Genomic DNA, 13270 nt, shown 5'->3' with positions numbered 1-13270 from the left:
GCCAGAAAGACAACACATCTTGGGTGCATTTGGAAAAGTAGATACCCCTAATATTGAAGATTGAGAAATGTAACTATTATAATTAAATCTGTGTCTTCAAGAATGCTTTGCTGCTAGGAGATTAGTGTGCATGATAGATCACCTAGAGAATAGGTTGAATGACTTAGGGTTTGCTTTATTTCTAGTGATCAGTAGACCTATTCTTCTTATATAGATATGTTCAAACTTCTGATATGTCAATGGCTTGTAAGAGGACAAAGAAATCAAGCAATGCAATTGCCAAATATCTTTATATTAACACGGATAATGTTTGCTTAAATTGCTGGGATTACTTGCTTAAATTGCTGGGATTAAATTTCCAAGCAAGAATTCTGATGTAATTTTTAATCTGAAATCGATGAACCAAGTCTTTTATGATTATGATAGTGAAATGCATAGGAGTCTGACATAAATGTTATCTTGGTTGATATTGTATTGATCTATGATAAGACTCTGTCTTGCCTACTGATATGAGTTTGAGCTATTGTAGAGTCATTCAGGTTCGCCTTATTTCTCAATGATTAACTGTCCAATATCCAGTGAATCAATTATTTCCTAAAAATTATATTGATGTGTACATTGGATATGTAATTATTAGCTTTCCCTTGAAGCCTCTCCTTATTTAAATACATCCACACATTGTCACCAACTTTGAGCCTATGCTTTCATTGGTGCTGGCTCTGTCCAGTTTGTATTGTGCTAAGAAATGTTTGCTAGTACATTAACTCCATAGTATGGTTGTAGGTCATTTGATGGATCAAATTGATGATATACAAGTTCAAGGAGCCATTGTTAGGAAGATCAAGGTCATGGGCATGCTTCTTGTTTTTCTTGCCAACATTGTAGTAATCATTATAGCATCCTCCCAAGAAGTTAGACTACATATGCATAAGTGAAGAAGGGTTGCATCACCTTTTTATAAGCGTATTATCCAATCTGGTAACACAGATTGCTATGACCAAATACGCATGAGTAGAGCAGCCTTTTTTTGCTTGGCTGAAATTCTAAGGCAAAAGGGGAGCACTCAAGATATGGTAAACATAACATTACAAGAACAACTTGTAATGTTCCTGCATACCATTGACCACAATCTAAGGAATCATAAGATTGGCCATAACTTTGGTCACTCGGGAGAGACAGTGAGTCGACACTTCCACAAGGTCTTTAAGGCTATCTTAGTGCTTCATAAAGATTATCTTTTACCCCTTGCTCCAATGACGACTCTAGAAATTGCTGGGAACGACCGTTTTGTTCCTTTCTTCAAGGTAAATATCCTATTATCATGTGTCTTTCGTTGGTAGAGATTCAATTATATTAATATGTATTTGATAATAATATTTCTTATTAGATGATTGTATTGGTGTAGTTGATGGAACCCATATGTTAGTTCTTGTTGATGTGGACATCCGAGCAAAATATCGTGATAGAAAAGGTAGCTTGTCATAGAATGTTTTTGGTGTTGTTTGTTTTACTACAACTTTTAGTACGTTCTTGCTAGTTGGGAAGGTTCTGCTGTAGATGGTTAGGTGCTTGCTTCAGCTCTCTCTAGAGAAAATCCACTTGTGGTTCCCCTTGGTATATTATCACATATTTTATATGATTATATTGTGTTTATATTAAATCAATACTTCTATGTTATTTTTTGACTATAACTTAATCTCTATTTTGTGTAGGAAAATTCTATTTAGTTGATGCCGAATACCCAAATGTACCAGGTTTTCTTTCTCCTAATTGTTGTAAGTGTTACCACCTTAAAGAGTTTTGTAGAGCAAACCCAATTAACACTCTCCAAGAGTTATTTAACCACCGACACTCCTCTCTTCAGATGTGATAGAGGGTACATTTGCTATTTCGAAGCAACAGTTTCCTATCCTGAAGCGTGCAACATCCTATAATGACATGATCCAAACAAAGATTGTTTTAGCATGTGCCATACTACACAATTTCATTACAATGGACGATGGTGTTCCATTTGAAGTGGAAATTGAAGAGGATGATGATTGTGCTCCGATAAATGAGCCATTTCTTGAAATTTATGGGATGAATCAGCGAGATAGAGATGATTGGGGGAATTATCGAGATTAAATAGCTTGGAGGAGGATGTGGGAAGACTACAGTTCTCGCACATAGTCGTACCACAAAACATGAACATTAATTTTCACTTTGTATTAAACATTTATGAGTTTTCGTTGTGGTACTATTACTTGTAATAGTCCTATTTTTTTAATAGTTCTATCGCTCTCAGCACTTTGGCTGAATATCAAGGATTTTTGTGTACTGATTTGTATTGTTTTGTAATAGATTTAGGAACAATCCATTAGTGAGGTCTATATGAATCCAGTAAAGAGTTGGTCTATTGATAGTCTTTTGTTGAGTTGATAATGCTCCTTTGTACTATTGCCGGCCTCTTTGTTGGCTTTGGCTGGTTTAGTTCCAAACCTTATTGCTAAATATCTGCTTACTTAGGAGGGCTACACCTCAGTCCAATTCATGTCATCCTCCCATCGCGAGCCTGAACTTTCTCTTCTCCATTACAGATCTGTTTACCCCCTAACCATACCCTTGGCTGAGTGGATCTTGTGCCTCCCTCTGGGTCTTCAACTGGACCTCCCCATCTGTAAGATCCCCAAACATGTCAAGAAGTGCTATAAATGTGCAATCTATGGTGTAATAAATGCACTGAATGTGCAAACTTTATCAGGAAACTCTATATGTACCACATGAATATATACATAAATATGTATCAGCTGAATTATTGGTAGTTCACTACTGAGTATATACCAGCAGAAGACATAGCTACCAATAACCTCTGAATTTAGAATAAAATTTTGGTTGTTAAGTTTTGAGTTTACTACTGTTTAGATCATTATCAATTTCCAGATTTTCTAAGCTTAAGAATGATGCATTGTTTGATATGAATGAGTAGCTCTTCAAATAGGCATAGAAATGTAACCAAACCTTTATCAAACATTTCACATCACAGGTAACTATGCAAAGGATGCAAACTATGTTGAAGAAGAATGTGGGCATCTGTAATCAAAAGTTTAAAATTGAGGATTCCATCTGCTATAAGTCTGAATTATTAACATAGCATTCTGATGCTGATCCTTCTTTTGTGTTAATATATATATCATTTAGCTAAGCACTCATATTTTAGTTATAGTTCTTAATAGGTATGTATTCTCAAACTTTAGCAATTGTCCATTCGTAAATATCTATCATGAACTCTCACAAGAATTCGCTACCAAAATCTGCGAGACACTCTTAAATCTGAGCTCTTACCTCCCTTAGACATAGTTTTATATGGCCCTGTTCCTATCTTGCCGGCACAGAGTCACTTTTTCTATTTGTTTTATCATTATTTAACTAAAAACCAATGTTCTTCCAGTTCCTAGGGCATTCCATTCTTTTGCCTATTTTGAATAGGCTTGTGCACATTGACTATAGCTTATTATTAAGCATTGGCTTTAACCTTTTACTTGATGATGGATCCAGCATTGACTTTAACCTTTCTCTGTTCTAGAACTCTGTTTTAGAATGGTAAAATATAATTGTTGGAATCATAAATTTTCAGTATCCCCTGTTGAAGAAGTTATGAACAACCTGTGTGTAGTTAGGATTAATGACTGTAGCACTATTTGTTGCAGAATATTGATTGCAGAAAATGTTGCAAAAAATGTTGCAAAAAATGTTGTCATTTACTGCCATCATGATCTATTTGTTCCCCTGATAATAGCTTCTCTGGCAAAGCAACTGATAAAGTTAGTTTTGTTTTTCCAATTATCAAATTATGTCACGTATTATAGGTGTACCCTTTCATAGTCCTACGAAACTATTTATCTATGTGTAAACAAGTAATTTATTGTCATCACGCTCAAATTAATATACTGTGAAGGTGAAGGTGATATTTTTTATAGTTGCTTGGAAGTTTTGCATCTACCACTTGATTTCTGAAAATGTCATTCACCAATCTCTTGACGTGCATTGATGATGAGGTTTGTGTGACTATTGCTATTGCATCGCCTGGACAAGCCAAAGTTGTTTGGACATGAGAGATGGAGCATAAACTATTAGATATACTTCTTGAGCAAGTTGTGTTAGGAAGAAAAGGTGAAGGAGGGTTTCAGAAAAAACCTTGGACCATCATCGAAAGGAGGTTTATTGAGGAAATGAAGATGAATCTTGTAAGAGATAACTTCAAGAATAAGTTAAAAATATGGAAGCAAGGTTATCGAATGATGAAAGGCTTGGGAAATATGAGCGGTTTTGCATGGAATGAGGATACTCAATTCATTGACACTAACAATAGTGTATGAGAGGGGTTGTCGAAGGTAATGTACTCTAAAAAATGTTATTTTGTAAGTAAAATATCTCTTAATCAATTGTAAGGATAGACAAATATCTAATTCCTTATTTTTGCCTTCATGTAGAGAAATGATTTAAAAAATGCTAGAGTGTACAAGAGGAAACCATTCCTCTATTTCAGTGACTTAGCAGTCATTGTTGGGAATGACATGGCTAACGGACCTGCAGCTAGAACAACCCAAGAGACCGAAGATGGGCACCTTTTTGATGAGTCGGTTGATCTTGAGGATGTTGGGGTCTTCAATACGCCTATGGATAACACTCCTGAATTTGATAAAGAGTTCTTTCATCTGAATGATTCTAGTACATCTATTGGACAAAATCCTTCCACACCATCATCATCATCAAGGAGGCCAATGATGAGGAAGGCAAGCATGGCTACTTCTTTGGATGTCATATGTGAAAGTATCCAAGACATATGTACGGGCATGCGGGAGGCTCACCTTATCAAAGTTGATAAAGGGGAAACTAAGCAAGATATAGCAGCTGCATTTGGAGCCCTCAAAGCCGTGCCCTGACTTAGTCGATAGCCTCGAATGTGGCATATGACACTTTTACTTCTGAACCTACAAACACATGGGGTTTCTTAAAGATGAGTGCAGAGGAGAAGGAAAAGTATGTTAGATATAAGTTTGGAGGATTTCAGTGATATCCCAACACTTCACTTTAAGAAGGTTCTGTTTATTGTAAGAACAATCATATCTATGCAGTGGTTCATATTTGATACGGGAGCTCTTATATTTTGAGACTATGAACTTACAATCTTTTTGAAGAAATGTAAATGATACATATTTTATAGGACTCGTGTTGCTTCTTGGTTCCTTTCGTTATTATTACTTTATCAGACTATATTGTAGAAGCTTTAACAATTATGAATAGATATTTTTAATTGATGTTCCTTTCATTATGATTGTACAATGTTTATGGTTTTCTCTTATCTTGGAGTACATTGCGACAGTCTTGTTATATGTTACTATCACCTCATTTCCATGGTGAAGCTGAAAGGTAACCTCTATCATTGTGGATAGAATGTAATGAATTGTCTTTTAATATTTATAAGCTGCCACAGTTCTGTAGTTCACCTCAAAAACCATTTTAGTCTTGGTTGTATGTTGTATGTAGAAATGTCATTCTACATAACAAACTGTTGTGATTATTTAACTAGAAGATCCCTGTGCATACTCAGTTTTCAATCATTCAGTACTGGTAGAATTTGGAACAACCATACACCTGATCATCCAATCATCTAGATGGTTAACAATATTCGTTTGGATTATGCTCTCCTTTGTTCCCATTCCCATGTTTGTCATCGATTTCTATTCCAAACGATTCATTCTTGGGCATGAAAGATACAAGATTTGGTTTGTATTGCTGTTTCCAGCGGCCCTAGTTATATATGTTATTTCATTTCAGAAATACTATTTGTATGCATGATCTCACGTCTATTTAATATGCTAGTCAGCTGGACAAGAAAGAAGATAAACTATGAATCTTCCTCCCAAAGACATTAGGTTTGTACTTAAATTGACTTACAATTACCAGTGGAAGCAGACTCAAATAACTGATGCACAGGGCTGTGGAAAATATAGTCGAAGCTCGGGACGGTGTCAATGCACTCCAAACTATCTAAAATGTATCTACACCTTACCTGAAAGAAATAATGCAGTATTCAAATGAAGACACTATAACTATTTATACTTTTTTAGTTATACATTCTTTTCTGACTTCTCACAGAAGTGCCCAATCAAAACACTAAAAAAAACTTGTAGTATGTCTTGTTGTGGCTTGCATAAAACGAGACATACAGTAGAGAAGAGAATGCTACTAAAATAATCTTGTTTGTCTTTTGTGCATGACATATATTGCAAAGACATAATTTTGAATTCATTGTCTCTCACATTGCAAAGACATATATGACGCTGGTAATATACTGTCTCCAACCTCTAAAATCTTTCCGAGAAAAATCAGTTCAATTAAATAAATAAATTTGAGTCTTTCATACATGGAATGCGTGCATTGGATAAATTTGGAATGCAAAAACATTCCAAAAATGTAAATGCCAAAACTGCGCTCCAATTGTACATGCATTGAACTTATAAAAATGGATTGATTCGAAAATAGGAAGAGCATCAATGATCAACACTAAATAGAATTCCTTGGAGAGCCCCAAATATTTGGAGAATGATCAACATGTCTGATGGAGCCAAAGGGGATTTATCATTGACTGAAGTTTGTTCCACAACAAGAACACAACTAAACTGCAAGGGATCTTCATTCATTGGTTAGTTTTCTAGACATGCATCTAGATTCTAATATTTTCCTTGTCATTTGATAACAAATATAATACTGTTGCACAACTTCCTTGACTTCTACTGTATTGTATATTTGTTACGGTTCTTGTTTCTTCTTTGCTGCTTTTCTATCACATTTTCGTAGCGCAATATTTTAAATGCTTCAAAGTAGTATGTGCTGATTTGAAAGTAGTGTGCTAAATTGCTTCAACAGTGTTTCTAACTTTCTTGAACCATTATTCGACCCTGTACTAAAGTCTTAAAAATGTATTGCATGCTATTGGTTTTGATATTTTATTTTTTAATGTGACAGTATTCATTATATTTGTTCATTATTTATATAGGATCAATGGCTTTGGGAACTTTGCCAATGTGTGACAGTGGTGTTGGCCCCCTATTAATGAAGACATCACACACAGAGAGTAATCCTTGGCGTAAATTTTTCTGTTGTCCAAATAGACAAAAGGTTCTTACTAATTTTTTATTATGTTAATTTTTTATGTAATAAATTGTTTTGTCAATCACTTAATGTAGTTTTGGAATGAAGGGCTGCAGTTTCTTTCGGTGGGCCAATGATGGCTGCATCAATTGCATGCAAATCTAGAGAAGATGAACATAATGATTGCAAGTTGTGCAAGGTTCGAGAGACTTGAGAGACTCCTGCCAAGGAGATTGCTCCCATAGCGAAAAATAATATCATGTTTCAACAGTGTGTTAATTGTGTTTTCATTGTTATAATCACACTTACTGGTTATGGTGATTTGGGACCAAATGCGAAAATGTGGTTAAAAGACAAATATTGGAGATGTAAATTTTATGACTTTGTATAGTGGTGTACAAATTTTAGTAATGACAACCATTTTGTTGTTTTAATCTTAAATATTTGTGAGGCCTCGCCCCAACCCTTCGTAGCATAGTTGATACCTTATTATTTTGATACTCACGACTTGAGATGTCGAGACACTATTAGATGCTTTGAACATATTATATTATTTCATGTTGTGTGATGTTTACTTTCAGATATTTGAGTTCGTCATTTAATGCTTTATGAACATGTATGTTGATGAAGTAAGTAAATGCAAGATTAACACTTTGATTATGAAATTGTAATGATTAAGAATGAGTAGGACGAGAGAAACTCTGATTGATTGAAAGACGTATGTTTTAATTTATGTGATTCCTTGATATGTATATACATATGTGCATGTGATTTTATAGGGCTACTGATGTGTGCAATGAGTGTGCAGAAATATTTTAGTCGAGAAACCCGACGGAGGAACGGAACTGATCCTTATGTGCCATTTGTGGAAACCTTCTTGTTCGTAACTTAATTGTATTGTGAGATGTATGAATGTATCTTTCCGTGATCGGTAAATGTTAATGTTTCGTAACTGTGTTCTTATAGTGTCACTTGACACTCGTGAATTGCGTATGCATTCGAACATGCTAGTTAGGGTTATCGGTGTAACCTTTGGACCTGAGTTAGACTAAGTTAGTGACCTTTTCGCTAATTTGTTTTTAATCGAGTTTAGTCACCCCTAATCCGGATTAGTGCTTAATTTGCATTTTGGAGTTGTTAGATGGTCCTAAATATTCCTAGCATTTGTTTGGTCCCAAAATCAATTCCTAAGGCCTTAAAACATGAAATCTTTATACTCAAGGGGTATGGGTATGGGTTGGGGGCATTTTCCAACCCCTAAGCCCCTTTTGTTGACTTTTGAGGTCACTCAAAAAGTCTGTTTTTGCCTTAGTGCGAAAATTGAAAGTTGTTACCATGAGTTGAATAACCTCAACTCCACTTAGAGGTTAACCTTAGGTTTGGTTGAGTTAGAAACTTTTAGATTTTTAGGTGAGTGGGGAAAGTTATTGTTCTTTTTGGTAGTTGAGTTTGGATGTTTTTTAGAAGCCTTTTTTGGAGTAGTTTTGATTGTTAACCAATCTCTACTTTTAGAAAGAAGTCTTGGAAGATTGAAGGCAAGGAAGGAAAAACTCTTCTCAAATTGTTCATTTTACCATAACCTCTTTGTGAAGGTAGGAGTTCTTCATCTCTTTTGTTCATGTTGTTTTATGCTTGGTTCATGCTATGCTATTGTGTTGTTTATTGGTATGCTTGTATGTATGTTGGGTATGCTTGGGAAGGATTGAAACCATGTTTTCTTGAATGCTTTTCTTTCATGTTTTTCTTTGAATTTCGAAGTTTTCTTGTATGGGTGTTTTGGCATCACTCACCCTTGGATAGGGCAGAAGTGGCCAATTTTGGGAAATGTATTCAGTTGGACTCCAACAGTGTAGAGTCTCTTCTCAGGATGAGATCAGGGAGAGAGGGTAGGGTGTTATGGGCTCCTACTTGTCAGCACAAACCACGTATGAGTTTTGGCATGTAAGAATATAAGAACGGAAGTTTTTGATTATAGCTCCGATTGGGCACCTAGTTTGGTGTTGTGTCTGACATCTCCTGTTGGAAAAATCCACCTTTCTCTAGTTTTGATTTAATGTTGAATCTTGTTGTGAAAACCTAGTATGGATGTGAATATATGATTTAGTTCTTGTTATGTTTGTTTGACACCTGATCAGTTTTTGTTCCCTCCACGACCTCAGCAATGCATTACAGAAAATGAAATGGGTCCCTTGTTAAGGGCCATAAAGAAGATTTTATTTGATTGTTGAAATTTTGAGATTGAAATCTTGTGTAAATTGTAATTAAAACCTTTGTTGTAATGGCAACGATGTCGGATTTTCTTCTTGGTTCTTTCTCGGCTGAGCCTTTGAATCAGGTTGTCAATAAAATAGTGATTAAGTAATATCATTGCTTGTGGGATTTTCATATTTTTCAGTTAATTTAAAAAAAAAAAATTACGTGTATTTTGCCCACGTATTTTGGGCATGACAATATTATCCTAAAGACTAATTTTTTAAATATTTTTGTATATTTTTTTTTATTAGACTGTAAGAATCGGGTGCAGCACGGCCCCCCCTATAAACTGCAGTGCGCTGGGTAAACTTTTTAACATGACCGGTAGCGCTGGCGCGACACGCCCACCGGTACCACGGGGATGGGGGAGAGTAGAACCCGTGACCAACCCCCTGCAACAGGGAAGATTTAGCCAACCGAACTAGGGCCCCCGCCCTAATATTTTTGTATATAAATGAACATATTTTACTAGTTTAATGAGTATTTATTGTGTATAACACTTTTTTTATATCTATTTGTTTAAAAAAAATCATAAAATTACATTTCTTATTAACATCAATAAATAAAATGAAAATGAAAATAATTTTTCTTTAGCATTATTGAAAAAATTAACCAAAAACTAATAAATGAAAACAAATAAAATTAAGTGAAGTATTTGAAAAAATACAAACTTAACCTTATTCCAATTTCAGTTTTGTACAACCAAATGAATTAACATATTCCCAATCGAATTCCTGAATCAAATAGAACTGAAATTGCCATTTTCTATTCCGATTCCCCCACTCTATTTTTCTATTCCCAACAACCAAATGGACAATTGTTGAGTTTCATGCTTCGACATATGATTTTATATTTATTTCATCATATAGGGTCTTTTCTACGTATAAAACTATCAACAAATTGTTGTGTAAGTTGCTGCAAATTTCTCATCTTTATGTATTAATCACCACTGATTTTATTGTCAAACATATCAAAGAATAGTTAGGTAAAGTCATAACCAGTTTAAGACCATCTTGACATTGACATATTGACAGTGCCACCAATCATATGCAGTTTCTTCCAAGTGTACTGGTCCAAAGTCTAAATGAATGATTTTTTTTCATATTCAGATTCCCCAAGTGAACACATTAGGGTTAGGATTTAGTTCGCTGTGACGGTTATATGGATTTCTGTTGCATTGGGTTTGTTGCACTACAAGAAGATGGAGCGACATGACTTATTTGAGTAGGGAAATGTGGTTCCTAATTTTGCAGTTGCTAGAAACTGTACACAAGTGAGCTTCTAAAAAGAAAAAGATACCCTCTTAATGGATTTTCTTGTATTTCATAAAATTAAGTGTAAACTTTTAGACTTAAATGCATGCCTCTTCAGCCCCTAATTTGATTGGACAGAGTGACAATGTCATTTGAATGATTTCTTGTCTTGATTTTGTTCAAACGCAATTTCTATCTAATATTATTATTATTAAAGTTATTTTCCCCACTGAGTCCAGTGTATATAGTTTGTGACGGTGCATGTTATGAAATTTGGATGTTGTTGTAAAGCTCTTCATGCTCTGGATCTTTATGTAAAGCCCTTCATTGTTGACTCTATGAGTGTGAACAAAGCTCATAAAGAATTCATGTTATGTTGGGTCATACGCATTGTATATTAGCTAACGGAAGTATCTACCTTGTTTAATAAATGTGCTTGAAAGTTTCAGATTCACGGCATTCATGAGTAATAAACTCATCACAAAATTTTAAAAATCTCCTCAAATAGAGATGTAACATCAAAAAATCCAAGAATCTGGAGTTCAAAATAGTGGTAAGTTGATGAATTTGGGTATATGTGGTGAGATTATATCAAATGATGTGGATTAGATTAGTGTTGCAAGGTTGGATTCTTAGCATTGTCAATTTAGTCACAAAATTATGCGATTACCCTATCAAAGAGGGTAGCATTTGACCAAATTAAGTTAGTGCTTGGTCTATAGGATAAATCGTTTCATCCTTACATTTTGGCCATACGAAAAAAATCCATTATAGATTAATTTTGTTTTTCTTCTCATTGGGATAAATCGTTTCATCCTTACATTTTGGCTATACGAAAAAAATGCATTATAGATTGCACTATTTAGGGAAGAGGAGATATCACTCTCTTGAACATCTATAAGGAGCTGCAAGTCCATAGTATAGAAAGGATTTTAACTCTTACCAAGCCAAAGTATAGTTTTGATTGAGATATGAGACACCTACTTTAAAGATGCAATAGGAGAAGATAGTGGGATACTAAGGATCTTAAATTGAGAAAGTTTGATGGATGAATTATTACTACCCTTCATAAGGCCATTGTCAATATTTATTTTTCCTATAATCAGTGATACGTTTGTGCCTATTATTTACCTTGACAAATAGATGAATGACTTAAACTTGATACTACATAGCTCAAGGACTCCTTATTGGAATATATAGGACAATAGAAATACCACTTTAAGAAAACCCTTAATAGCAATTACCTCTTTAATTAAACCCTATAGTCTTGTTTTGGTTCCCTTAGTAGTGCCTAATTATACCAGTCCCTTGAATATAAAGCTAGCATAGGGAAGAGGGAAATATTCACAAAATCAATAATCCTAGTTCAAACTTTATCCCAAACATAATACTTCTAAATAGACTTAGCTAATTCCTTGCCCCCAAGTTGTTAAGGAAATTGTTAAAACACGTGAAAGAAATATCAAAGTTTACGCATATCATGGCTTGCTCAATAAGATTATTGTTTGACCCCTATTTCATTGCATCTTTCATATCCACACCTTAAAAATGAACACTCTCATTCTAACTTCTTGTGATGTCCCCAACTCAAAAGATGATTTAATAAATAGAAGATAATATTGAACATAAATAAATGAATAGATACGTAATTTAATATGATATAATTATGATATAAATAATAATAAATTAAAGTAAATAAATAAAAATAATATAATTATTATCTAATTTATTATTAATATAATAATGTCGTATATTATAGGCAAGAGCCTATAATGCAATGGTAAATTGTGAGCCTTTCATTAATCTTGGGTTAGAATTTACTTAAGATTAATACATAATAATAATAAAAAATAAATAATACATAATCTAGGCTTTAGAGGATTACCTATAATTTTTTTAAAAAAAGATTAATGTGGTATATTATTGATATAATAATGTTTTTTTATTGGTAAGAGGCCGAAGCCAAGATTTATTATTATTATGTGTTGTAATTAATTATGATTATTTATTAAGTGCAAGTAGATTCGAACCTAAGACCTCCCAAATGAGAGGCTCACAACTTTACTGTTGTGTTGTAGGCTCTTGCCTAAATAGTGTTATATATAATTGATAGAATAATAAAATAAAAACATAAAATAATATAATTAGAATGACACAATTAAACTTAGCTAAGTTAATAAAGGGTCAAAAGACATGAAAGGAAAAGTTTTTGATTAAGGAAAAAATATATTTTGAAGGGGCCTAAAACTCTCTACAAAAAGATTAAAGATTTATTTGAAGTTTTAAAAAATGAAATGGAATTCGAAAAGCTACAGGATTGACAGAGAACAAAAGATATAGAACAAACATCAACCCAACCCTTGCAGAAAACCAACATGAAACTAACAAGAGACACCTTACATCATAAAGAAACAAAATAGAACTAGCCCAAATTCTTCAAAGTCTCATTTTTTTCTTCTTCTAGTCAATTCATCTTATGAGCCATGTTCTTCAACTTGAGGATATCCTAAGGCATATTAGAGGTCTTTTTTGCGCTTTCCCTAGTCATCTTAGTTGGATGTGACATTTCCATTTTTTGACCTCTTTATCCTACTCTAGATCCACAAAATACCTATTATAGTGGAATTTCT

The 13270-nt window shown here is 34.0% G+C and overlaps 1 protein-coding gene across 1 annotated transcript; it reads left to right on the top strand.

Moving 5' to 3' along the window:
• Positions 1-1253: 1253 nt before the first annotated feature.
• On the top strand, positions 1254-2124 carry LOC149553029 (uncharacterized). Its single transcript, XM_089790278.1, has 4 exons — positions 1254-1304; positions 1524-1560; positions 1713-1775; positions 1865-2124. The coding sequence occupies exons 1-4, from the start codon at positions 1254-1256 to the stop codon at positions 2122-2124; spliced, it is 411 nt and encodes a 136-aa protein (XP_089646404.1).
• The last annotated feature ends 11146 nt before the right edge of the window (positions 2125-13270 follow it).

Source organism: Cupressus sempervirens, chromosome 6, assembly GCF_028749045.1.
Source record: "Cupressus sempervirens isolate cs-2001-9-10 chromosome 6, ASM2874904v1, whole genome shotgun sequence".
NCBI classification, from domain to species: domain Eukaryota; kingdom Viridiplantae; phylum Streptophyta; class Pinopsida; order Cupressales; family Cupressaceae; genus Cupressus; species Cupressus sempervirens.
Note: the sequence above shows the minus strand (reverse complement) of the source record. Positions and strands in the feature narration are given on the sequence as shown.

Excerpts from the sequence above, each read along its gene's own strand:
- LOC149553029 (XM_089790278.1), top strand. The coding sequence starts at position 1,254 with ATGACGACTCTAGAAATTGCTGGGAACGACCGTTTTGTTCCTTTCTTC. Across the intron at positions 1,561-1,712 it reads GGAAGGTTCTGCTGTAGATG|GAAAATTCTATTTAGTTGAT; the intron begins GTTAGGTGCTTG and ends TATTTTGTGTAG. Across the intron at positions 1,776-1,864 it reads TTTTCTTTCTCCTAATTGTT|ATGTGATAGAGGGTACATTT; the intron begins GTAAGTGTTACC and ends TCCTCTCTTCAG.